This window comes from Plasmodium cynomolgi, chromosome 12 (genome assembly GCF_000321355.1).
Source record: "Plasmodium cynomolgi strain B DNA, chromosome 12, whole genome shotgun sequence".
NCBI lineage: Eukaryota > Apicomplexa > Aconoidasida > Haemosporida > Plasmodiidae > Plasmodium > Plasmodium cynomolgi.
In genome coordinates, this window is record NC_020405.1 from 3,031,317 (window position 1) to 3,057,072 (window position 25,756).

General features: G+C 36.7%; 7 protein-coding genes across 7 annotated transcripts; 6 read left to right on the top strand and 1 right to left on the bottom strand.

Moving 5' to 3' along the window:
• Nucleotides 1–710: 710 nt before the first annotated feature.
• On the top strand, nt 711–1,886 carry PCYB_127740 (hypothetical protein; the record flags this gene model as incomplete). Its single annotated transcript, XM_004224108.1, has 3 exons — nt 711–1,145; nt 1,393–1,527; nt 1,707–1,886. 3 exons carry the CDS (start codon nt 711–713, stop codon nt 1,884–1,886), a joined length of 750 nt encoding a protein of 249 aa, XP_004224156.1.
• Nucleotides 1,887–3,339: 1,453 nt separating this feature from the next.
• On the bottom strand, nt 3,340–5,870 carry PCYB_127750 (hypothetical protein; the record flags this gene model as incomplete). The annotated part of the gene is made up of 3 exons (XM_004224109.1): nt 3,340–3,436; nt 3,538–3,636; nt 3,823–5,870. The coding sequence occupies 3 exons, from the start codon at nt 5,868–5,870 to the stop codon at nt 3,340–3,342; spliced, it is 2,244 nt and encodes a 747-aa protein (XP_004224157.1).
• A 1,273-nt stretch (nt 5,871–7,143) lies between these two features.
• PCYB_127760 (proteosome subunit alpha type 1) lies at nt 7,144–8,830 on the top strand (the record flags this gene model as incomplete). Its single annotated transcript, XM_004224110.1, has 3 exons — nt 7,144–7,617; nt 7,757–7,839; nt 8,153–8,830. The coding sequence occupies exons 1-3, from the start codon at nt 7,569–7,571 to the stop codon at nt 8,828–8,830; spliced, it is 810 nt and encodes a 269-aa protein (XP_004224158.1). The 5' UTR covers nt 7,144–7,568.
• A 4,403-nt stretch (nt 8,831–13,233) lies between these two features.
• PCYB_127770 (hypothetical protein) lies at nt 13,234–14,241 on the top strand (the record flags this gene model as incomplete). The annotated part of the gene is made up of 2 exons (XM_004224111.1): nt 13,234–14,029; nt 14,099–14,241. The coding sequence occupies 2 exons, from the start codon at nt 13,234–13,236 to the stop codon at nt 14,239–14,241; spliced, it is 939 nt and encodes a 312-aa protein (XP_004224159.1).
• A 2,246-nt stretch (nt 14,242–16,487) lies between these two features.
• PCYB_127780 (SOH1 homologue) lies at nt 16,488–16,796 on the top strand (the record flags this gene model as incomplete). Its single annotated transcript, XM_004224112.1, has 1 exon — nt 16,488–16,796. A coding segment is annotated over one exon (306 nt), but the record flags the coding sequence as incomplete, so codon positions are not given.
• Nucleotides 16,797–17,244: 448 nt separating this feature from the next.
• On the top strand, nt 17,245–21,468 carry PCYB_127790 (hypothetical protein; the record flags this gene model as incomplete). The annotated part of the gene is made up of 2 exons (XM_004224113.1): nt 17,245–18,084; nt 18,109–21,468. The coding sequence occupies 2 exons, from the start codon at nt 17,245–17,247 to the stop codon at nt 21,466–21,468; spliced, it is 4,200 nt and encodes a 1,399-aa protein (XP_004224161.1).
• An 883-nt stretch (nt 21,469–22,351) lies between these two features.
• On the top strand, nt 22,352–25,138 carry PCYB_127800 (hypothetical protein; the record flags this gene model as incomplete). The annotated part of the gene is made up of 2 exons (XM_004224114.1): nt 22,352–22,873; nt 22,901–25,138. 2 exons carry the CDS (start codon nt 22,352–22,354, stop codon nt 25,136–25,138), a joined length of 2,760 nt encoding a protein of 919 aa, XP_004224162.1.
• Between the last annotated feature and the right edge of the window lie 618 nt (nt 25,139–25,756).

Consider the following 25,756-nt stretch of genomic DNA (forward strand, 5'->3'; position numbering starts at 1 on the left):
AATGGGTATATAAATGCGAATACGCATGCCTATCCATGCGAGCATCCCCTTTTTGAGCAGAACATGCTAGCCACTGCGCGTGACGCTTTTGCCCCCCGCCAATCACCCGCTCCTTTGAAATCATTTGTAGGCTGTTACTTCTGGAATGAGCAAAAACACCGGGCGTTTACTCAAGCGTATAGCTATACACGTATGAGTTTCTATAGATACACACATGTGGGCTTATCTGCGCGTGTGCTCGCCGCACATATCAATTTGCGTACGTATCAATTTGTACGAGCACAGCACTTAAAGGGAGCCAATTTAAACAGTTTTTTTTTTTTTTTTTTTTTTTCTTAACAAAAATACAGAGCCATGAAATGCCCCGTTTGTCACCAGATTTAAATTTCGATTGATGATTAGATCACACCACGAATGATGCAATTGCACATTGTATTATTGTATGAGATGCATAATTTATAGAATGTAAACAAGCGCACGGGTGTTATGTAGTTTGAGATTTTTTTTTTTTTTTAACAACGCACTTTAAAAAAAGGAAAAGAAAAACGTCTTAAATTAAAGTGACAGAAGAGTATATTACGTACAGGGACGTATCACATGTGTAATTTTTTTTTGGTGAAAGAGAGCCCCCCTTCTTTTTAACGCTTCCATTTTTTGATTTCCCATTTTTTTCTAATAATACATGTATATATAAAAATTATGTAGCAAGGATGGATTCATACGAAGCTAAAAAGAAGGAGCTGTATTTGAAGAGGAAAGATATAAATTTATATTACCATCCCATCAAAACGATTAAGCTTTTTTTTTTAGAACTGAGAAATATTATTGCTAATACCTACAAGAAAAATAAAAAATACAACAAGTTAATATTCCTTGGCATCATATTGGTATTGTTTTTGTTCAAAATAAGATATAAATATGATTACCTGAGCAACTTTTTAATTTATATAGAATGCATAACATGGTGGCTGTCACTGGGAATTTTAAGTAGCATTGGGTTGGGGTGCGGTATGCACTCGGGGGTATTGTTTTTGTTTCCACACATATATTTCATTTGCTCAACTTCGGAGTATTGCAATTCGTTGAACTTTGACTCCAGGGTGAATATGTGGGGGTCCTTGTTGACGCCCGGGAATTACTTTGAGGTAAGGAGGAGGAGCGAGTGAGTGAGCGAGCAAAGTAGATTGTGGCAGAGGGAACCAAGTGCCACTCTTATTGGAAAGTAACAAAGGGTGTGGACGAAACTTGCGAAAGGATGTTAAAATATGCGCCTACTCCTGCGGCTGCTAAGTTGGCCCCGCAAGTTTGTTGTCACAATGGACAAGCATCCCAAAACTGTTATGTGAACAAGACGATTAATTTTCCCTTTTGTATCTTTCCCTCCTCACGCAGTGTATAACGAAGAACGATGGGAATATAACCCTGTCAAGATTATTTATGAAAATTTATCCGTATTGTCTAGTATGGGGCATAGGAACTGCACTGGGAGAACTACCACCGTACCTCACGTCATACTACGCATCCAAGGTAGAGGAGAAAAAATAGAGTGCCAAAAAAAAAAAAAAAAAAAAAATGTGCGCTGAAATGTGCATTTTGCATGGTACAGAAGCTAAAGAAGGAAGAAAGTGGGTAGCTCCTTTTTATATACACGTTGTAAAAAATATTTATATGCCTTTTCTTTTTCTCATGTGCTTCCCCTTTAATAGTCCAAACTGAGCGATGACGATTATGAAGAATTCGAAAAGGACATAAAAGAAGGAAAACGAAACATAATAATCGCCATGAAAATATGGATGATAGATTTTATTAAAAAGCACGGATCCATTTCTGTTTTCCTTTTATCATGCTGGCCAAATGGTATACCATCTATGCGTGTGAAGACGTGACAAACGCTGTTATTTGTGTTCGACTAGTTGGGGCTCTTTTGCTTATCAGTGATGGCACATTGTTCGCTTCGACATTCGAATGACGCTCTGCATTGTTGCATCGTGTGTAGCGAAATGACCAGCATTATTTTGCTGGAAATATGTGTACACATTTTGACCCACCTTTCTCCAACTGACCCTCTCCAACTTACCTCCTCCAACTTACCTTCTCCAATTGCCTCCCTCCCCCTGCAGTGATGTTTGATCTGTGCGGAATTTGCTGTGGTCACTTTTTGATGCCCTTCGGGAACTTCTTCATTCCGCTGCTTCTAGGAAAGGCCGTTGTTAAAACCATATTTCAGAGCATCTTCCTAATTTTTATGTTTTCAAATAATTACAAAGGAATACAATTAAAAATGAGGCAAAAGGCGTTATCCATTTTCCCCTTACATCGCATTNTTAAAAACATGGATCCGTCTTCTCTCGCGAATTTTATTGATGAAAAAATCTCGATTTTTAAATATGGGCAGAAAACAAAATCCAAAATGGATTTTATGTTTTTATTTAACATATTTTTTTTTGTAGTACTTATATATTTTTTTATTTCCTGTATAAACCAGATAGCCCAGAAGTACCAGAAGGTATGATTTTACATGAACGTATTTTGGAAAAAGTGTACCACAGCGCAAGGTGGCATTTTTAAAAGTTTAATATACTGGTTTGAATTTTTTCCCTTTTCCCGTCATCCCTTTTTTTTTTTTTTTGCAGAACATCGACAACGAAGAATTAAAGAAGTACAAAAGCGGGAACGACGAAATTTTAACGAAGAAATCAAAGAAATGAAGATTTTTTCCTTGGACACAAAATTAAGCTTTTTTATAAGTCACTTCCACGATGCACGCACAGTTGTAAATTACAACATTTAGCAAGCCATATGTATGTATATCAGCCTACCTTGCTTATGTATTTTTCATCCTACTGTAAGTTTGACTTAAAAGGAGATGAAACACGAATTTTGTTTGGTTATTTATTATAGCGCAAAATCGCGATTCCTAATATACTTCTTATTACACGCATGTGTCGATGTGCGGTTGGGTTCGCGAATGTATTATACCTACATGTGTATATATGTGTATATAGGTATGTATGCATGTATATATGCATGTATATGTATGTGCGCTTCACTGTTTTTATGACCGCCTGTGCGCATAAGTAGGGGGGGCCCCATGCATATGCCTATCTTTCCATGCGCGCATGCATGTGCACTTGGCTATCTATTTATGTGCATATGTGCGTATGTACTTGTATCTATGTGCACCGTGTGCGTGTGTACTTGTATCTATGTGCATCCCGTGCGAGTGTACTTGTATCTATGTGCATCCCGTGCGAGTGTACTTGTATCTATGTGCATCCCGTGCGAGTGTACTTGTATCTATGTGCACCCTGTGCTTGTGTACCACTTCTGAATGCTAACCTAAGAGCTAACTGTTGGCTCACCTTTTGAAAACCATTTATGTCGTTTAATTTTTTTGAATTGCATTCTCTTGTCAGGATTGTGTTTTAGCAATTTTCTGTATATAAGAAAAAAAAAAAAAAAAAAAAAAAAACATGAAAATGTTTTGAAATTAAAAATAAATTAACTCTTATTTTATACCGCTTTAAGTGTGCATACCTTAATAAGCGTTTTAAGTCCTTGTCAATTTTTCGATATTTTGGGAAAACCAATTTGTTGCTTTTCATGTTCTGATAAATTTCAAAAATGTGGTCTCCGCTGCGAAGAAGAGGAGGTGTGAACATGCAAAAGAGGTTTTATGTCATGGGGGTGGGGAGGGGAAGAATATGTGCTTGAAATGTGGACTGGACCCGTGGCTCATGCGGCACATGTGCCAGGAGGTAATTGCGCGGGTTCAACTATTCTATGGTTGTAAACTCTCATAGCGGAATGGTGAAGCCATACTAGAACGGCGTTCGTCCGAACAGGAAGGTATACAACACGGATCCGAAGTTGTACGACAGCTTTTTCGAAAGGTGGACATCTGCATTAGACACATCAAATAAGCCCTCGAATGAGTTAAAAATGTCCGTTGTTGGGCTATACACATTGAGGTTTTTCAGAATAAAGGAGCAGTCATCGAAATCTATTAGCTTGATGATGTTGTGGTGGCAGTTTTCATTTTGTGAGAAGGGTAACTCACTTGAATCTTCTGTATATAATTCGTCTTTTTGATTAGGCTCATTTTTTAGCATATCAGCATCGTGGGGGTTGTCGCTATGGATACGTTCTTGAGGGGGATCACCCCTATCCGTGCTGCCGCCATTCCGCTGGACGCCTATATTTAACGCGTGACCATCGGTACCCTCACCTTTGCAAAGGTGTTTATGCACGAAATATACATCTAGGTATGGCAAAAGGGCGCCGCTCCATTTTCCCGAATCTTCTTCGCTAAAATATAGCCAGTAAAATTTTAGAAAGCTGATCGAATTTGTTGACTTGTGTTTAAAAATAGACAGGTTTTTTATTTTGTTAATTAGGTAGCCATTTGCGCGTAGTTTATGTGCACTATTTGAAATCGTTTTCGCTTTCGTTTTCGTTTTCGTTTCCTCTTTTTTAAATGGAGGTGTCTTGGGGGGGCCATCGCTTGGGGGCACATCTTTTCGCTTCATCTTTTTAACGAAGGTTTGAATGTACGAAGTGGCATCGTGTGATGAGAAAAAAATATCGTTTAATTTGTTTTTTACAAAAAATACTTTTTTTACATTCGTGTCGTATTCGTAACACTTAGATAAATCCACGTTATGGATATATTTAATTTTTTTATTTTTCACTCTTTTGGGGGTTATGTTTTTGTAATGGCAGTGTGTGTAAAGCATTTTGCGGCGCCTTTTTTCTTCCAGATCGTTTGTCCTTTTTTCCTTTTTTCTGAGGAAAATATTTATATTGTACAATTTTTCAGCATGACCGCCGGTGCTGTCATTTTTTTTCGGCCTTTTTTTCGAATTTTCGTTCAACTTTTTTTGGATATCCATTTGTATTTTGGATATCTCTACACACTTTGTTTCCGTCGCGATGGGATTGTTTCGTTTTTTTCGTTTCACAGGTACATGGTAGGAAGATATTTCTTGTACGTACCTACAGGTTAGTAGTATGTTATCCGGCTTCAGATCAAGGTACGTCACACTTTTGTGTAACAAATAAGTCAGTGTATCGTAGATATTTAAAAACAGAAGTTTGAGGAAATTCTCTGAGTATAGATGTACTTCTACACAACTGTTGTCTATTTTTTGCGTTTTTTTGGCATGCACGGAATATATGCCGTATTTTTTTTTGAAATACATAGATTGGTAGGGTACTTGTGGCATAAGGGTAAATAGGATGTTTTTTTTTTGGTCAAAAAGTACCTCTTCAATTTGTATTACATTTTGATTATCCAGATAATTTAAAAAAAAAATTTCATTTAAAATTTTATAAAGATAGTTAGTTAAGTACACTTGGCTGTTAACGTAGTAGGGACAATTCTGCTTTAAGCAAATTCCTACGTGAAAAACTTTCAAGCAGTATTTTTTGTTGTCCACAATATTTTTGCACCTGTATATATTGCCGTACGCGCTTTGGTATATACATTTTAAAAGAAGATATTGGTTTAAAAAATAAGAGGTGTTTTTTCTCACAATTTTGTATGCACCATATTTGGGACTTATATTTTTGCATTTCCCAGTTTTTTCTTTTCCCCCCCTTTTTAACAAAATGCTGTAAATAATACTATATTTTACGTCATAAATTACTTTTAATTTTTTCTTGATTTTTAAAATGTCTTCTAGGAGCTTCGCATTACAACTGCTAACAAATTCGTCGCTCAGTTTTATTTTGCAATTTTTGAAATGTTCCTTTGTGTCTAGGGTGGTGACAGTGCCCCTGTTTTTACATTCGTTTATTTTTTCCTCCACTTTGGATTTAAAAACCAGCTTGGTTTTTGCCTTGTCGAATGGGCAATTTAGGAAGTGCATTTTTGAGGCAACTTCGCAGGTGGGAAATAAGCGACCTGGGATGCCACTAATTTGGGCGCATATTATGTGTGGAAATTCTCACCCGGGGGGAGGAACGGACAAAAACAAAAAAAAAAATGAGAGGGATCATGCTGGAAGGTACTGCCAACCAAGTAGACGCATAAACAGGCGCAATGTGGACGATTTTGAAAGGTACTACTGACTGTTCGCTCAGTGGAAAATTTAGCGAAAGGCAGGAAGGGAAGTATTGCAATAGTAATTATTCTATGCAAATATGTTGCCCCATTTGCAATGTAGCTCGTTAGACAATGCAGACCTGCGGCACTGCAAGAAAGTGACACCATGGCTAAGCCTTCACTTATCTGCACATACTTAAGGGGCGGATACATATAGGTGCACCTGCTCAAACATGTGTCCCATTGCTGGGGTGTCCTTGCTCACTGAAGAGATGTTCCCTTTAAATCACTGTGAGGTTTATCAAAGGGGAAGCAAATACACGCATTTTTTTTTTGTAGAGACGCCCAGTAGGGAAGCCTCCGTGCATGGGGTGAGAGCATTCAAAAAAAAAAGGTGTACAAAAGAGGGATTGCGATTTCTCAGAATAGATAGTTATGTGGGGAACACTCATGAGGAATATACCCTGAAGTGACTTCAAAATTTGGATTTTGTTTATTTTTTTAATTGGATGCTTCAAAAGGTGGTGACACACTTAAGGGAAGTCACGTGTAAGTGACATGTGCGAACAGAGTCTGACTTATAATGTGTAGAGGGGGGAAGGAAGGGGAGAGCGAAAAAAAAAAAAGCATTAAAGTGGGGCAGAAGCAGAAATAGTGTATGCCACAGAGAACAGAGAAGCTCTCTCAATATTCTGCAAGTCGAATAATCTGCCCTGTAACCGAAGTGTGTTGGCGCACGTGCCTTTTTTTTTAAAATGCTTTTACATTTCTTCATAAAAAATTGCAAGGTTTTCTTTCGCGCGAAAAGGACGTATCTACACGTATATGACTTGTGCTTATGTACGTCCATCACAGAATGTCACATGTGCCTTGTCACCCCATCACACATGGCGCGCATTTTGTGACAATACACTTGAGCGTGGTTCGTACCGAGCGGTATATCCTTAACACTCCGTGCACTGCTTTTTAAGGCTATATATTTTTTGGCAAGCAAAATTTCGCAAAAAAAAAAGGAGAAAAATTAATACATAATTGTAACAATGCCACGATGCAAAAATAGTTAACGAACAGTTAAGGTCATTTTTGCACAAAGGGAACAGGTACGCATATGGTAGAAGAAAAATATGAACTTTCATTTTAAGCCCCAAAATATTGCCTTTTAAGGTAGAAAATTTTGTGAAAATAGAATAAATTTTCAGCACTCAAAAAAAAAAAAGCATTTTTGTGCCTTTGTTTTTTTTTTTTCGAATTAGCGATTTCTGTTTAGCTTTGCCGCTTCCTCTCGATCTTGTAATTCACATAGTTATATTTTTAAAAACATTTTTCCATGAGTAAAAAAGGCCTAATATAATTTCGATCTCACGATAAGGAGAAAGCAGAAGCCAGGAAAAGTAGGAAGAACAGAAATAGTAAGAATAACACTAAGCAGGAAAAGAAACACACTGAGAAGGGACAAAGTGGAAGGCGAACCCGAAAGCGAAATTACAAGCGGAGAGAACGATAGTTAAAACAAGCAGCAACCATGTATCGAAACCTGTACGACACAGACAATATTATTTACTCTCCGGAAGGTACTAAAAGAAATGGCGAAAAATATATAGGAAAAGTGTGCATGCTTTAGCATGCTCGGCTGATGATAGTATGCCAGCCGATTGTAATCGCATATGCTCATACACATTTGCATGTATCTGCACGTGTGAACCTTTTTAGGAAGGCTGTACCAAGTCGAATACGCGAATGAAGCTATAAAACAGGGGACCTGCGCCGTGGCTATAAAGTCCAAGGATTTTGTGGTACGAAAGGCGCCGCATGTGCATATAGCGAGATGGGCAACATGTGCTGCGCGTTGAGGGGGCCCCTTCAGAATGAAAGGGGGGAGGGGGGGAGCACGGACAAGCAATAGTGACAGAAATATAATAAAATGGCGAAATAACAAAATGGAGAAATGTGAAAATGACGAAATAACAGAATAGAGATATAACCCCGTAATGTTTGCCCCCCAACTGCGAGATGCCACAGTTGTCCACCAAGCAGCGCGAATGCCCCACTTTTTGCATCCATTCATGTTGCTCGCTTTTTTTTTTTTCGATCCCTCTCTTCATACAGGTCGTTTGTGGACTAAAGAAGCGCATAAGCAAGTTATCGTTCCACCAAGAAAAACTGTTCAAAATAGATGACTACATCGGTGTGACGATGAGTGGCATAACATCTGACGCAAAGGTTTTGACGAAGTACATGCGAAACGAATGTCTGTCGCATAAGTTTCTATTTGATGAAAATATGAATATAGAAAAATTAGTGAAAAAGGTGGCAGATAAGTATCAGCAGAATACTCAGAGGAGTAGTAGAAGGGCATTTGGTGTAGGGTTAATAATAGCTGGATATTTTAAGGAGCCCTATATTTTTGAAACGAAGCCAAATGGTTCATATTTTGAATACATTGCCTTATCGTTTGGTGCTAGATCTCATGCATCGAAAACTTATTTAGAAAAAAATTTACATTTATTTGAAAATTCGTCGTTGGAGGAGCTTACTCTTCATTGCTTAAAGGCCTTAAGATGTTCCCTTTCGAGTGAAAATGAGTTAACTGTAGAAAATACGTCGCTAGCTATTGTTGGTAAGGATAAACCATGGCAAGAAGTTACCACTGTAGACTTAGTGGAGCTTCTAATGAGAGTAAACGCTGAACAGCGAACTGAAAATATTGAGGCAGACATTCAGAATGAGGAAATTCCTCCAAATGAAGGAGATGCACCAAATCCGCAGGGCGATCAAATGGAATGAAGCGTCAAAATGCGTCTATATATGATGTGCTCTCCTTTCCCACCACGCACACGTGAGAATAGTGAGGCATGTTCAGTGTATTGGTTTTTTATTTATAAATGGATAAGCAGCATGTGCATGTGTACTTCTGCGTACGTGTGTGCATATATGCGTATTTATATACATATATATATACATATATATACGTATATATTTATATGCTTATAACACGTGGTGCATGTAATATATACAAAATTTTAAGGGATTTTTTTTTTTTTTTTTGATACCTTTTTAATATTTAAAAGAAACAATGGGAAAAAAAAAAAAACGCTTTCTCAATTAAAATAATTTTTTATTGCAGATCATTTTTGTTTCCCTTTTGTGAGCAGTTTATTTAAAGAGAGAGAAAAAAAAAAGGACAGTCTTTCGCTCAGTGTAGGGGTGAAATGCTAGAACAAAGCTCAACTTATTTATCTTTTATTGTTGTCTTTGGAGGAAGCTACTTTAATGAATACATGCATGTACACTGATTAAGGCAGATTTAGGTGAAGGCACCGCAGTGGTAAGCAAATCGGAGGGGGAACTCCCAGCTACGTTTGCCTGCAATCGGTAAGGGTAATATGTGGGCACCTATATGTAGAGTGAATACGCACAATAGTATTTTCTGTTATGTATGCCGCTTTGGGCTGGCTACACCTTTTGACCCAAATGATTCCCACATGTACTACAGCAAATTGGCGAACACGTATGCGTAATTTTTTAAGAGCGTTTTAACAAATAGGAAGGAAAAAATAAAAGATGAAGAGGTGCGCGTAAATGTTATTTTAAAGAGGAATATAAGATAACTACAGCGGTGTAATGCATGCGTATTTGTTGCTCATTCAAAATGTGGCTTCGTTTTTTTTTTCCATCTGTGTTGTTTATGTTTTACAAATGGCTCTTTTTTTCCTTCATAAGTAAAATGAAGTACATGCAACGGTAGTTAAGAACTATTTTTTTATATTTGAAAAAAATAAAGTTAAACAGCTTAAATTTGAATGTAAAAAATTTCAAACATTAGCTGTTGTTCGGGTGCGCACAGGGATAGGGGTGCCTGTGGATAATGCTGCTCCTCTGTAGAGCGTGAAAGATCAAACAGAAAAAAAACATTTCTTTATCTTTAAAACGTGGATAGAACTGTAATATGTTTAAAAAAAAAAATGGTTATTTTTACGAAAGGGATCAGATCGACGCAGAGGTTTAACCTTTTTTTTTTTTTTTTAGGGAAAGCAGGAAAATTGCTAAAGCGAATTGTTGGAAATGGTATATGCCAAAATTTCACGTGTACGTTTGATGGCTAAATATCATTAGGGTGAATTTTTGTATGTATGTACACCAGTATATATTTTTTTTTTAAATGTGTAAATGTGGGCGTAAATAATGATGCGTTTTTTGTTTAAATGCGCATATGTAGGAATATAAATAACTTTTTTTTTTTTTTTTTTTTTTCCATTAGCATTTGCGTTACGCTCATACCCCATTTTGATTTGTCATGTGATGCATACAATGTTGGTGAATAACTTCCACTTCTTTTTCCTTTTCATTTGTTTCCGCTTTCAGAGGTGATGCAATTTTTTCCTTCCACAAATGCATGTGTAGATAAGTTCATTTGCGTTTTTATTGAAAACCATTCGTTTGAAAGAGTTTTAAAGAGGGCGAGTGACATTCCGTTTTGTACATTTGCAGCAACGTTTGAAGTGTTTGCATGATTTTGGAGTGGTACGTGAAGGTATAAAGCGTAAAATTGTTACGTGCGTGTGTACATAGGCACGCACGTGGGTATGTGCATATATATATACTTATATACATATATATGTACTTACATATACGTATATATACTTATATATACTTACATATACCTATACGTACACTCCCCCGTGTGCGTGTGCGACGGGGAGAGCCATTTTACGGGGCGAGGGAAAAGACGGCACATGCAGCAACTTGCAGTAAACCGTTCCCCTACCATTTTGTTCATGCCATTTGAAAACGCGCAAGGGGAGAAATAACTTTTTGGAGGACCCAAGACACACGTGGGCACCGGACGAATGTTTCCCGCCTCGTCCGATTTGTTTGTGCGCAGTGACACACACGTGCTGCACAAATCGTAAAACATCGAATGCGAGCTGTCCTGTTTTTTGTTCAATTCGTTCCTTCGCGCAGTGTAGCAGTGCGGCGTATCAGCGCAGCGTATCAGCGCAGCGTGGTTGAGTCCAATCCCTTGGCCATATGCCACGAACACATTTCCGTGCACCCTTGTTTCTACACGCATGTGCACACAAGTGTATATACGTGTATGTACCTGTAGATACATTCCTGTGAATTAAAATATTAATGCGGACCGAAACATACTTATACACACCAAGAGGAAGGCACAAACACAGCTCAAAAAATAATCAGTCCAACCTTTTGAGCTCATAGCCATTTAATGTAAAAACTGTCCTTTATTCCATCGCGTCCTTGATGATAAAACATATTAGCATTAATGTTAACATTTGGATGATTTAAATATCTAATTATTTTTCCATGTAAGTAGTATTAAATGTGTATGCGCTCTTGTGTGAAGTAGCTACATGTATTGGGCAGTGAGAAAAACCGTTTTGTTACACCAGTTCGCGCAGACGTAGAATCGCCAACTGATGTAGTCTCCCCATAAATACGTATGTATATATTCACATATTTCATCACTCTGCCTATTCTTCCCGTGTTTTTTTTACGCCCTTCAGTTGGATCAATTTCGTCCAAAGGACTTCACAAAAGGGGAGGTTTTCCGTTTTGCCAATTTGTGATTGCCAATCGGTGGTGTAGACATTTCCCCGTTCCCGTAGAATCCGTTACCACGTGTGTACGCGTGCAGCCCCCCTCACCACTTCGTACTATATTCTGCTAGCCAACATATGGTACGTTATGCACACTGTGAATGTATCCATTCGTTCATATCTGGTGTGTAAAAGATTGTGTGATATTCATTCAGTTAAGTTCAATTAGAGTACCGAATTTCACACATTTTCAAAGTCTACCTATTTAGAATTCGTTATTGACACATATATGGATCATTTAAAACAAATTTAACATATTCCTAGAATACATCTATGAAGTGTTTTTTTTTTCCCCCCTTTTTTGTGCAATATATATGGAGTGGATGCTAGTTTTATAGCTTTTCGCTAGCAGTTATACGTTCCTTTAGCGAAGAAATTTAATTTTGAGACCAGTTAATTTGGGATCGTTTAATTTGATATTAAATAATTTTAAGATAACTGAATGATAAGGTAGTTTGATCTTAAGATATGCATACATATGTTAAATATGTTATATATGTTACACATATTATATGCATTTTTTTTTTTTTTGCATTAAACATAGCGTGGGTAAAAAGCTTCCCCCTTTTGAATCTTACTCTAAAGCTACAGCATTGCGGAATCGCAAATTGTTTGCCATTCTTCCCCAACCCCCCTTCCCTTGCAATTGTAATAACTTCTCTTTGTAATTCCCTTAGCTTCTTCGTACAATTTTTTTCTATTCTTCGAATTTTTTCTGGTTTTATCTTATCATATGTTATCTCATTTTAATTTTTTTTTTTTTTTTTTACAACTTATGATGCACAATTTACACCTTATAATTTATAAGTAAACATTTTTTTTTTTTTTTTTTTTTCTTTTCATTTTTTTATACCACTTCATTGGTGGCTTCTTCTCTCAATGCCAAATTTTTTCTCGTGCCACGTTTTACTCCTCACGTAGTTAAGCATTTGTTATCGTTCCTTAATGCCATATGATGTTTTATTTAATGCTTACTATGATATATAAGCGTGTATATATTTTTTCCTTTTATATGAATATATTCTTTTAGCATTTTTTTCTTCCTATTTATATATGCGCATCTCCATACTTACGGATTATGTGCTTGGTGAAGCCCCCTTTTTCGTAGATAGATAGTCAGCCTTTTCATTAAAGAAGTTTTCTTTTTTCATTTTTTCTGCCTTTTTTTTTTGCGCAAAAATTGGGCTCCCATTCATTGTGCATACGCATAGGAATAAATGTTTGTTGCGCATTTTTTGGTGTACTACTTTTCATTTTCATATTCGTGCTCACGTCGATAATTTAAATCGAGGAGCAACGTTGACGGGGAAGCATCAGAGCGAAGATAGTGAAGCCACAATAGCCAGGCCAATAAGGCGAAGTCAAGATAGTGAAAAACATACATCAAGGAGACAATTGGACGCATTTACTCATTTCACAACCCGCACGCGTACACATCAGTGCTCGTAGAAACACACACACTGAAATTTTCTCATGTATATGCACATGTGCTGTTTAGCACATCGACACGTACCGGTACACACCAGTTAAGAGAGAGAAACGGAAAAAAAAAAAAAAAAAAAAAAAAAAATGTCTTCTGTATCAACCTTGCCATATATAGGAAGTAAGATTTCGTTAATTTCAAACTCCGAAATAAGATATGAAGGAATTTTGTACACGATCAATACTCACGAGTCGACCGTTGCATTGCAAAATGTTAGATCATTTGGAACGGAGGGGAGAAGACAGCCGGATATTCCACCATCAAATGAAATTTACGATTTTATAATATTTAGAGGAAAAGATATAAAAGATGTTACCGTGAGTGAACCTGCGAAGACTATTCCGGACGACCCAGCGATCGTTTCCATGAACATAGCACCATCGTCTAAAAATAATTTGAGCGATAATATAAATTATAACAACAATGTCAATATGAATAAACCGCTGAAGACTCAAAACAATATGATGCAACAACAAAATGACAGAAATATGAACATAAATAATAGGCGATATTTTAATAGGCAGAATTACAATTTTTACTATAATAATAACCCTAACAATAGTGGTAATAATCACAACAATAATAACAATAATAATAACAGCGGTAGAAACTTTAACAATTTTAAATATAAAAATTTTAGAAACTATGAAAGACCTTACATTATCGGGGAGCTGGAGTCCCAACCGAATCCAGCCCTAAAAAGTAAGTTCAGCCCCGACTTTGACTTTAGTACAAATAATCTAAAGTTTGATAAAAGCACCATACTAGACGAAAAGAATAAAGACCCCTTAACGCTGAATAACAATATTCAAGTAGGAGGGTATGATAAGAATTCCAGCTTTTTTGATAACATCAGTTGTGAAACGTTAGATAAACAACAGGGTAAGGATGAAAGAGTGGACCGAGAAAAATTAAGAATGTTAGATGTAGACACCTTTGGTATAGCTGCAGCGCACTATAGAACCAGTGGACACAACCGAAACAACAACAGGAATAAAATGAGAAACAATAGAAATAACAAAATGATGGGGAACTTCAACTACAACTATTATAATAGAAGTCAGAACCCGTTTAACAGGTACCCTGCTTATTAGTTTTTTTTTTTCACACGTACGGGGATGCGCCTGCCCATATAGGTAGACACATATATAGATGTGTTCACGTATGCATACTTATATGCACGCATTTTTCCTCGCACGCGCGTTGAGGCGCCTCCATTTTATTCGTTTTTTCTAATTAATGTTTGTGCCATTACATGCGTAATAAGCCATTTAATTCATTTTAAAAGTTCCCATCGGTGTAAACGCACGTATGCGAGCGTGCTCACCCGTACACAGATGCGCCTTTACATAATGCACCTAACCAATTTTTCACGAAAACAAGCAGCCCCCATGGTTAGATCTTCAGAGTGACCTAATGTGAACGTACATGTTTGTTCCTGTGTTTGTGTGTTTATATGTGTACACTTTGACATGCTTGCACGTGAGCGCGAGGGAGAGGGGTTGCTTGCATGTGTACACATACGTATGTATTATGCGTGTGTGTATAACGCGTGTGCGTATTACACGGATGTGTATATGTGCACCCGTGTGAGCATGTGTGTGTGCCCAGGTACATGATCCATTTACATGTGAAAAAAGGTGAATCAGCAAATGTTTATAATTTTTTTAAGTCAAGTCCCCTAAAATAATTTCCTTTTTTTTTCTGCCTTTTTTTGACGTTAAAAATTTTTTTTTTTTTTATTTTGTTTTGCTTTGCATAAATGCTTCCCTGGATGTTTACATAAGTATTTACCAGCATGCCTTTTCGCCTTTTTGCTGAATCATTTTTCATATTTAAAAATTGCGATAAGAATGCAAAAACGAATGGATGAAGAGACTATGCGGTGTATAAATTAATACGAAGCACGTTGCTTTGGTCCGAGAACGGGGCGATTCCCACATATCGGCGTATATGCATATATACACATAAGTGTATACTTTGTTACTTGTATGTTCATCGATCTACTAGCCCGAGGCCGTACTCACGGCACATTCAAGCGTACTTCCCCCAAGGTAAGCAACTTTTTGTTACTTCTTCCAACGGTGCACTATTTTGCAAAACCGGAACAAATGGAAGTAATTTGCTTTTACGTAAGGTGTCATTACCCAGCGGAGGATATGCTAACTGCCTTTTGGCAATAATTTAAGCGAAATAGGCGCAACTGGTTATTGAGGGGTATTCCTCGTGCACACATTTGGGTGATGTTATAGGAACATGGGAAATTCACCCCGGGGGGGAAGAAAAAAAATGTTGCGTTAAAGTATGTACGGTGAGGAAGGCAAACACGTTACACGTGTAGCAGCACCTTTGGCCTTACATACAAGCGATCGGTTTGTTCTTTTGGCATATTTTCTTCGCCCTCCCCATGGGTGCGCTTTAAATTGTCATTTTGAAAATGGACCCCCAGATCTGATTAACTTGATAGGCATAATTGTGACATAAGTAGTATGCTCAAATTTTGCAATTTATAATTTATCCTTTTCATGATCACAGTGTGTATTGATTTTGTGCATACGACTGGGATGTTATGTTTAATTGTTCAGCATAATTTGGGCTGCATTGCGGTGTCACTTTTTTCCCCCTCAGTTACAAATCGGAATGATGGAGCAACGCGCAGAGGGGAATATCATAATAGCGAGATGATTTACTCTATGTCGCAAAAATGAACGTACCACATTTTGTTTCGCACATTTGTATTTATTTTAATATATTTCCCCATTTTGGCTTTCTCAGTTTTATCTCCTATTTTTTGCTAAACAGTTTTGCATCCAGTGTAGGCTCCAAACAAATTTAATCGAACGCATTTAAGTTGTGCACATATGTATGGAATACCATTTTGAAAGTTATCACAAAGGGGAAAAAAAAAAAAAATGTTCATCAATATTGAACGAAATTACGCATAGGTTAGCAAAAAATAGATACTTTATTTTAGCAGTTTTTTGGTAAATCTCGAATGAGTTGCTTTTTATGAAGGAAAACTCTTTCCCCATTTTGTGAAAGTGCTTTACAGTTTTTTTTCCCCCCCACCACCACATTCCCGCTATCTGACCCTCTCTCTACATAAGCTAAAACTTTGCAGTAGCGTAATAATATGGGAACATTTGCACAACGCTGAGAGGTGCCCCCTTGTGTAAGTATTTATGCAAATGCGTTGACCTTTTGCATATGATTATATTTCCTACCCTTTACCACCCCATTTTTGCTGCGCCTCTTTTGGTATTAAAATGGAAAACGAAGCGCTAAAGAATCAGGAAGGAGAAGAAAATAAAAGAATTTTAATTTTACATATATAGAGAAGGCCCATTTGAAAACAGACTAAGATTCGAGTGTGAATTAGAATTTGTACAATCTCTCAGCAACATTGATTACATTAAGTATTTGTACGAAAACAAATACTTTAGCGATAAGAGGTTTTTAAATTATTTGAAGTATTTAAATTATTGGAGAACCAAGCCGTATGTTTTTTACATTCATTTTCCCATTTGTCTTTACGTTTTGGAAATATTGAATGACAGTAAAGTTGATGAATATTTTAGCAAGGACAGCTCATTTAACAATTTCGTGTATTACTTAAAATTGCATTGGTTGTTTTTTAGTTACCAAATTTAGGACGCCTAGCAAAGGGGAGGAGGTAGAACAGTTTTATTACACTTACGAAAAATTGAATGGTTGATCGATGATCGTGCAAGATAAATAAAAATGCAAAACATATTTGCATCATATGTTCCCCCGAATCTGTTTAACCATGAAGAGTGTTAAAAGAAGGAAGACGGGAGAAAAGAGGGGTGGGGGAAACCTTTTTGAATGGGTGTAGCGAATGACCACATATGTGTTAGCTCTCTCATTTTATCTTTTCACCAAATTGAACGGACTATAATGTAACGCCTACACATGCGTGCCATTTGAGTGCTCTACCTTTTTGTAAAAAAAAGGGGAAGAATAGACAATTGAGATCTAGGATTTTGCTATATTTCCCCCTTCCACAATTTCCCCCACCCATCCCTTATTTCTACATATTTGGCCCTTTTGGACAACTCCTAAACGTAGAAACGAAAATGAGGAAAGGCTTCTTTTCCAGAGTGCACTACAGTAATTGCGTTCATCACAAGTATAAAAAAAGCACAGAAAAGTACAACAGCAAAGGTGCGGGTAAGTTATTAAAGAATCTGAATTATTACTCAAGAAATGAAAAGAAAGAAATTTTAAAAAAAATTCATGAAAATATTATTCTTAAAAAAAATCATTTGAAAGAAGAACTGTCCCAATTTTATATAAATGATAAAGATGTGAAGGAAATTTTCGAGAAGGAAAAAATTTCTGATCAGGATGATAAATTAGCGATAATTAAGCAGGTGGAAAGTAACGAAGAAGCGCTAATAAGTAAGTTTAACAATTTCTGCGATTTGCTTCATTTTTCTTTACAAAATTTAGAGAGACAAGGGGGACCATCCGCAAACAAGAGGAGGACATTTAAACCGAGTGATATCATCAACTGCGCAAACAACAATGTATTTGAGATACACGAATGGGTTACAACTAATTTGGACTTGATAAAAAAGTTTTTGGTTTTCATTGATAAAAATTTAGACGCATATGAAAGAACATCCCATTGGTTTAAAACCTGTTTCTGCCTCAACAAGTTTGTAATATATTTTTTTAATTATTCCTTCCCATTCATTGAATTTTTCGATTCGAAGCTCTTGTCCAAGTATTGCCATTTGTTTATAAAATTAAGCCTTTTGGACAATTCTCCTTTTGTTTCTAAGCAGAAAGAGAAAAAGGTAGAAAATATATACACTGTAAATATATCAAATGAGGAGATCTTCGATTTGGTAAAAAATAACAACAAAAATGTGATCAGATTGTTGTTACTGTTGAGTGCGCGGAAGAGCCACGTGGATTTACTGGACCTCTCCCAGGTATACATGCTATATGTGAAGAAGACGAAAATTAGAGAATGGATTGAAAATGTGAATTCTTATCTTGTAGAAAGTGTGATGGGAGGTCGAGGGGGGTCAAGGCAAATGCCCATGTTTGTAGACGAACCCAGTTATGATAGTAAAGAAGTTCTAGAACGGCCGTATGAAGAAAAGTTTGGCGAAAAGGATAACCAAATGGACAACAGAACAAATTACCATAGCTACTTCATTTGCCTATATTTCAATCAGCTTTACTTAGTAAACAAATTGGTGAGTAATTATGTTTCATTCCTGCCCTATATGAATGACAATATATTGCCGCTTCTGGATTGTATAGGAGTATTATGTGAGGGCATTTTAGAAGAGGACCATTTGAGCGAAAGGAAAATAAAAAATCTGACTCTTCTTCTGAGCAGTAGGAATGTAGAAAAATACGTAATAAAGGACATAATGGCAGATGCTCCGTTATCTAGGTGCATTCAGATGAGTGGATATGATATTGGGGGAAGGAATTCACCCGTCAGTGCTAAGGTTGAAGAAATGGGTTTCCCAGGTGAGGGGTTAAGTTACACGGAAAATGGAAACATGTTAGTGTGTGGGGGTGATAGCAGAAGGACAAATGGGTTTACGCCCCACGTGGAAGAAGATTCACTGCTGAGGAGGAGCTTCTTCCATGAGGAACGCTTTCTAAAACTGCACGTAAACACAAAGCGTAATTTGAAACTCCTTTTTGAAAACATGACGCATTTCTTCATCTTGAGCGACTGTGAAGGAATCCTAAAATTTTTGCAAACTGTGTACCTAACGAGATATATGAATATGTGGAGCACAAATATTTTATTCTATAGCATATGGGTGAATGCAGAATTTTTAAAAATGTACCAAGTGAAGAATGTGTTGTTTTTTCTTTCCCTGTTTAAGAGCAACTTCATTTTAAAGAACATGGATTTGGGAAGCTCCATTTATAGTTGGTATAATAAACAGTTAATATTCTACCTGAGAAAAAAGGTAGAAATTTATTTCGAAAACAACACATTGGAAAGTAGCATCAAGAGTGTGTTCATCTTGTCCGATTTATTGAGTCACAACAAAGTGATTAAAAAAATTTTACTAAAAAAGTTAGTTCTGTTAAATTTTAATAATACACAGCCGAGTCTTTTCTGTCAAATTTTTTTCTTACTAAATAAGCTAAGATTTGATGCAAGCAATACGTTATTTTGTGAGCTATTTTTGAAACATTACAAGAGGGTTATTCACTCCTTGACGTGTGTAGAAACATTAGATTTGATTAAAAATGTGGAGTATTTAATAACTAGGAAGAAAAGAAAAATATTCGTCGTTCTGATTTTGTATTTTTTTAGGAAGTTTGAGCAAAGTACGGCTGCGGGAAGTAGCTCCCCCCCACTTCTCAATGTAAGTTACATTTTTAAGCTAATGAACATTATAAACAAGTTTAAATTGTTTGAATATTGCAGGAAGGATTATTTTTTGCCAATTTATCGATTTATTTTTTTCACAAAAGAAGGGAAAAATGGAGTAGAGGAAGAAGCAGCATGGGTCTCATCCGATAACCGCAATGGTATGGACACATCGAAATGTAACCACTATTCTTTTTTAATAAAAAATAACCAAACGGTATTGCTTGATGTGGGGGAAGTAGAAACAAGGGAGAAAGGGAAAGGACTTCAACTGTTGAGGGAACATAAAGGATGTAAGGATGCTTATATGGTTGAGCGAAATCAGGAAGATATAAAATTCGTAGGCAGTAAGCTAAATGGGCAAAGGGACTTGATGTGCACAAAATACTTGAGGGTAAAATTGGAAGTATTAACAACCAGCGAAATATTAGATTTAATCTTCTTCAGCATAAACATAAGGAAAAATGTTTACCTCATTGGTGAGCTACATACAGAACTGTTTTATAGGATCCTCCGAAATGCGAACTTTTCGAAAAAGCAAGTAGCCCTATGTTTTAGAAGCATATGGATGTCCAGAGTTTTTCACCTCAACTTTTTTGAGGCCCTAACAGAAATTGTAACGAACAACATAAAAATGGTTAGTAACTCCATTTTCGCGTTGGATATATTGCTATGCTTGTGTTCGTATAAGCATAGGAACGTATACGACCCTTTGATAGTTTCCCTTTTTGATATATGCTTCGACGATATTGATAAAATTTTAAAAAATATGAAAATACAAGTTCTTTTTTACTGCTGTGTTGTATTTTTGGAAGTGTACTACCCTCTGCTATTTTTGAAAGTCATAAGAAGAGGGAGAAACGTTTTTCGAAAAAAGGGAACGAACAGTTCAGGAATGCGGCAAGGAGGTGGGGTAGGCTTAAATGGAAACTTCCCGAAGAAGGTGGAACCTTTAGGAGGGAGTCAGCAAAATGGAGTTCCTTGCAACCGTGTTGGTGACACCCCGGTGGAGCGTGAAATAGAGACGAGTGTAAAAAGTATGGAAAGGAAAGACGCACAGAATGGGATACAGAGCGATATACCCAGTGATGTGGTGAACGACATGCTAAGGGACCCAGTTGGAAGGGGTGAAAAGGAAGGTGAACTGATAATGGCGATGCAAAAAAAAACAGACATTTGTTTGGAGGACAGCGGAGATCCTCAGAACACCGCCGATGTACTAAAATATTTGAAGCAAGTTTTCCTTTTGCAGCAAAAAAAACTTGCATACAGTTACGACCTAATTAAGTTCTGTGAAATATTGCACAAATTAAAGATAACAAAGATTAAGGTTAATAATATCCCCAACGTTTTTTTTAAAAATCACGAAATTGATGATTTGCTTGTGTTGAATGTGTTTTATCCAGCCTTAAAATTCTGCATCATTTTTACAAAAGGTGAGAAGGCATCAAAAAATTTGAACAAAATGATTCATGTGTCGAAAATTGGTAAGAAGTCGGACGTGCATAATGTGAACCAAGGCGCTGTGGACGTTTTACTCACTGAAGAAAAAAACTTTTCTGAAGGAGCGTTCAATTCGCACAGAATCCTCCGCTGTAATAGAGAGAGTGTAAGTACCCCCGGTGATGTTGATAAGGACAACCTGTTTAGTATCCCTTCTCACAACTGCCGCGAGAACGATGTGGACATCCTCGCGCAAAAACTATATTTACTTAAAAAGCACAAAATAAACAACATGGTAATACCCATAGAAAAGGTCGACTTGTTTTTTAAAGTAAACCTTGTGGAGGAACAAAATGCGATCATAAACGAATCGAACATGATATTTGACAAGGTTTATCAGCAAATTTTAGCAAGTAAGAGGAGGGAGATTTTGGCCGATCGTAACATCTTAGCATCGCTTATGAGGAAGCAGTTGGAGTTTATTTTCCACTTAAGTTAAAGCAAATGATGCGTGAAGAAGGGCATATAAAAGGACACACTCTGGGGTGTGAAGTGTGGACGCATTAGTGCAGTGGAAACTTCCTTTTTTTTTGCGTGTTATGTTAATGTGGGTCTTTTCCCGTTGTTTTTTTTTTACCGGAGAATGTGTGCAGAAGAGAGTTCCCAATTTTTTGGTACTTTTTTTGCACCCTACCATAAAAGCTTTTAAACATGGGGATATGTCCCAAAGAGGGGTGAACCGCATAAAATGCTAACTTGTCCGCTTAACAAAGCTTTTTTTTTTTTTTAATTTACAATTTTTTGTGAAAGAAATAAATAGCCAACAAGATATTGCATATATGTTTCCCTTTTTTATGACACTATGTGAATTCCTCGTTTTTTAAAAACATATGATCTGTTTGCAATTTCAGATTTTGCAAAATTTGTCAACTTATATTTTGTTAACTTTGTTAACCTACAAAATGGGCACAGTTTATTCGCTTAAGTCGTTTGGGGCGCGAAGAGGTTCACACGTGCGCAGTGGCGCAAAAAGGTGAAATAGAAAAAAAAAGAAAAAAAAAAGAAAAAAAAAAGAAAAAAAAGAAAAAAAAGAAGAAAAAAAACTCATCACATCATTAAGTGGTAAGCACTTATGCGAACAATACTTTTAGATCCCCAGGCAACCGAATTAACCCCTCCATGCATTTCCCCCATAGTTGAGGTCACAATTGAAGAGAGAGAGAGAGGGAGAAAAAAAAAAATCACAGGTATGATTACACAAATGATGGAAGAAAAATTAACTTTTTTTTGTTGTTGTAAGCATAGGAATGAAGCCACACTGAGAAACAGGGAAAATTCCATCTACATAAAATTGCGCGCTTTATTAGGGTACTTTTGCAAATATGAAAAATTATACAATATTCCAGAGGGATGAAAAGAAGCTGCTTTTTGAAAAATTCGAGAGGGACATACCAAATTTGTTAAAATTTTATAACGTATTTTTTGTAATTGGCATTTTGGAATTTGAGGAATTTATAAAGCTGGCCCTGGTTCTGTACGAAAAGAAATTTCACACCTTAAATGAGAATAGCAGATTGTGCATTTCATTTTCGGACAAGATTTTTGCGCAGTGTTATGACTTAATTGATTACGATTTGAGGGATTTTTTCACTCCACTGTTAAGTGATCATGATGAGAAAGAGGAAAGTGCTCACCAAAATGACAAAATTGCACTCCTGGACGAGACAACACTGCTTCAGAAAATATTACTCGATCCTCTTTTAATTGAATTTAATGTTATAATTTTAACAAATGTTCATAGGAGGCTAGTAAAGACCGACTTGATACTGTCACTTGTAAAGAAGATACTTTTGAAGCGAAACGATTTGGTCATTTTTATATTTTCTAACTGTCTGATTGGAAATGTACTTACCTTTTTTAGTTCCTATCAGGGTGCACCAAATTGGTCACATGTTGAGTCCTCGCCCGTGGGTGAAGAGGAGGAACACGACAGAGTTAGCCATATAAGGGATGTTAGCAATACGAAAAAATGGAAAGTGAGAATGGAACAACGGGAAAACGAAGATGACAGAAGAGCTGAAGTGCGTGGTGAAAAGTCGCTTGATCATTCTCACAGAGGAAAACAAATTAGCGTTGCAATGAGGGAGAAGCATTTCGTAGCAAAAATTGACAAAAGGGAAGGCATAAAAGTGGATGGAAAGGACACGGACGAATATGTCTCTGCAAAGGGGGTGGCACGTAGAAGTGAGTCGAAAGGTTTTCCCACGCAGAATGAAAAAAGTGTGAATCATTTTTTGAAAGAGAAGGAAGATGCCCTTCCAGAGTACCACATTTATAAGAATAGACAGGAACGCAGAAATTATGGAAGAGATGATATAGGGAGGAAAAAACATTTTTCTATAAAAAATAAAAAAATGAAGGATTTAATAAGTAGGAAGCAGTATTACGTGAGGAGTAGGAGCAACACGCTATCCAGTGATGATGGGAATAAAGAAAAATGGCTACCTCGAGGCGATAGTGAAAATTTGGATTTTTCCCACTCGGATGAAGAAAAAGGAAAAAATGTGCGAAATTCGCTATTCGAACATTCGGCGAAACATTGCCTGATGTATGACCAGAAGGAGGACGCAGATTTTATGAACCCGTCCTGCAGAAATGTACCTCATAATGGAAAAGACCAAATTAGTAAAAAGTTGGAAGAATGGAAAAAGTTCGCAGAAGGGATAGGAAAAGTCAACAAAGAAATTAACGTGTTCGTTTTTCACATTTCTAATGAGAGCAATTCTGGTGAAAGGACAGGAAGAAAAACGAGCGAACCGGTGAGCGGCGATATTTACTATTTGAAAAAAAGATGTGCAAATTATTTGCACACGTGTATCGTTTTAGCTAGTAGCCTATTTAGAAATAAAAAAAGGAGCAGAGAAAATGTTCTTATCTTTTTAAATAACGAACAGGAAATAGATTTCGTCAAGAGGGGATTGCAAAATGGAGGCATCGAAAATAGTCACATCGCAATTGTGAACGACATGCCTGAAGATTGCCCCGATTGGGGAGAGTTACGGGACAAAATTATTATCCTAAAAGATGCAGAATATTTTTATAAAAAGGTAAAAAATGTGAAATATGTCATAGATCCATGCTTCGTGAAGGATGAAATATATGATTACGACTTGAACGTGACGAACAAATACACCATAATGTGCAGTAGGAGCAAATGTGAAGAGCGGCGACTCGTTTGCAGTGATACCATTTGTTATCGATTGATAACCGAGGATGATTACTTGAATCTACTGAACGAAAATTGCATACCAGAAATATTAAAAAGGGACATTTTTTACAACATATTTTTTTTAAAAACGTTAGGAATGAAGAATGTCTGTTCATTCGATTTTGTCACTGCCCCAATGGTGATAGCTTTGAAGAGATGCTTCGAGATGCTTTACATTTTAAAACTTATGGACATGGATGGAAATGTAACGGATAAGAAGTTAAGCTTATTAATTTGTCATTTACCCCTAAAATTTAAGTATAGCGTGTTTCTGCTGAACAGTATAAAGTACAGATGTGTGTACGAAGTGGTAGTTATTGTAAGCATGCTAATTAACGAACCCATATTTTTATTTAACCATAAAAATGTAGATAAAGTGAAAGCTATGCGATTACCTCTGATGGCTGAAGAGAGCGACCTTTTGAGTTACTATAATGTATTTCAAAATTTTGAGAAAGCAAAGGATAGAAAAAGTTTTTGCTATGATAACTTTTTAGCCTACAAATCGGTTAAAAAGGCCACCAAATTTTTTTATAGATTAAAAAGAATATTGCATAATTTCGGCATAGAGATGGAAAAGTCAAATAATGTGGAATACATACTGAAGGCAAAAATATGTTCTTTTTTTTATAACGTTTCGAAAGTGGTAAGTGATAATTCGTATAAGCTCTTAAATGGGAGAGGTGCCAATGAGTTATTGTACCTCGATCAGATGTCTGTGTTGAACGAATCGGAACAACAAAGGAGGAAGTTTATCGTGTACACCGATGCCTATTCGAATAATGAATCCAGAATTTTTGTGAGACACGCATCAGTTATTGATCCCTTATGGCTGATCACTGAATGTCCATCTTACTTTTCCAATAGGCATTGTGTGAAGCTCGCGGGGATGGAAGCCTGAAGGGTTGGGGCCGCATTTGCTCTTCGCGTTTGCACTTTTGCGTAACTGCGAGAGCGCAAATGGGGGATATATCTTCCGTTGGTAAAGCTCTCAACAATGAGGCGTACACTTGGGGGATTTTAGCGGCGCATACTAAGGCATATCTACCTATTAGCACCCGTATGTAACCATCAAAACGTTGCACAAATGATTAAAATTTTGTGTTTCTATTTGTAAAAACTTTGATGAACTTTCACCAAAGCGATTCATTTGTAGCTTCCGTCGAATCACATCTTCTTCGCGCTTATCTACCAGTTGGCAGCTTACCACAGATTGAATACATTTTTTGGTTCACAATTTTGAAAGGGACATTTTTGCGCATTTGCTTACCCAACTTTTCCGTTTTTTCATACGGACCTCAGGGTACTCCCATTTTGTTGTGCCCAATTTTTTTTTTCAAAAGGTGGCACACTTTTTCTCGACAATTTTTAACTTCAAATGGCATTATCTATACATATGTGGTTATAAATTCTGTTGGCGATTTCTCAAGTGTGCGGTTTGTTTTTATTGCCGAAAGGGACTTTTCCGCCAAAAAAAAAGGTGCAAAAATATCATAAAAAATGGCCTAAAAAAAAAAAA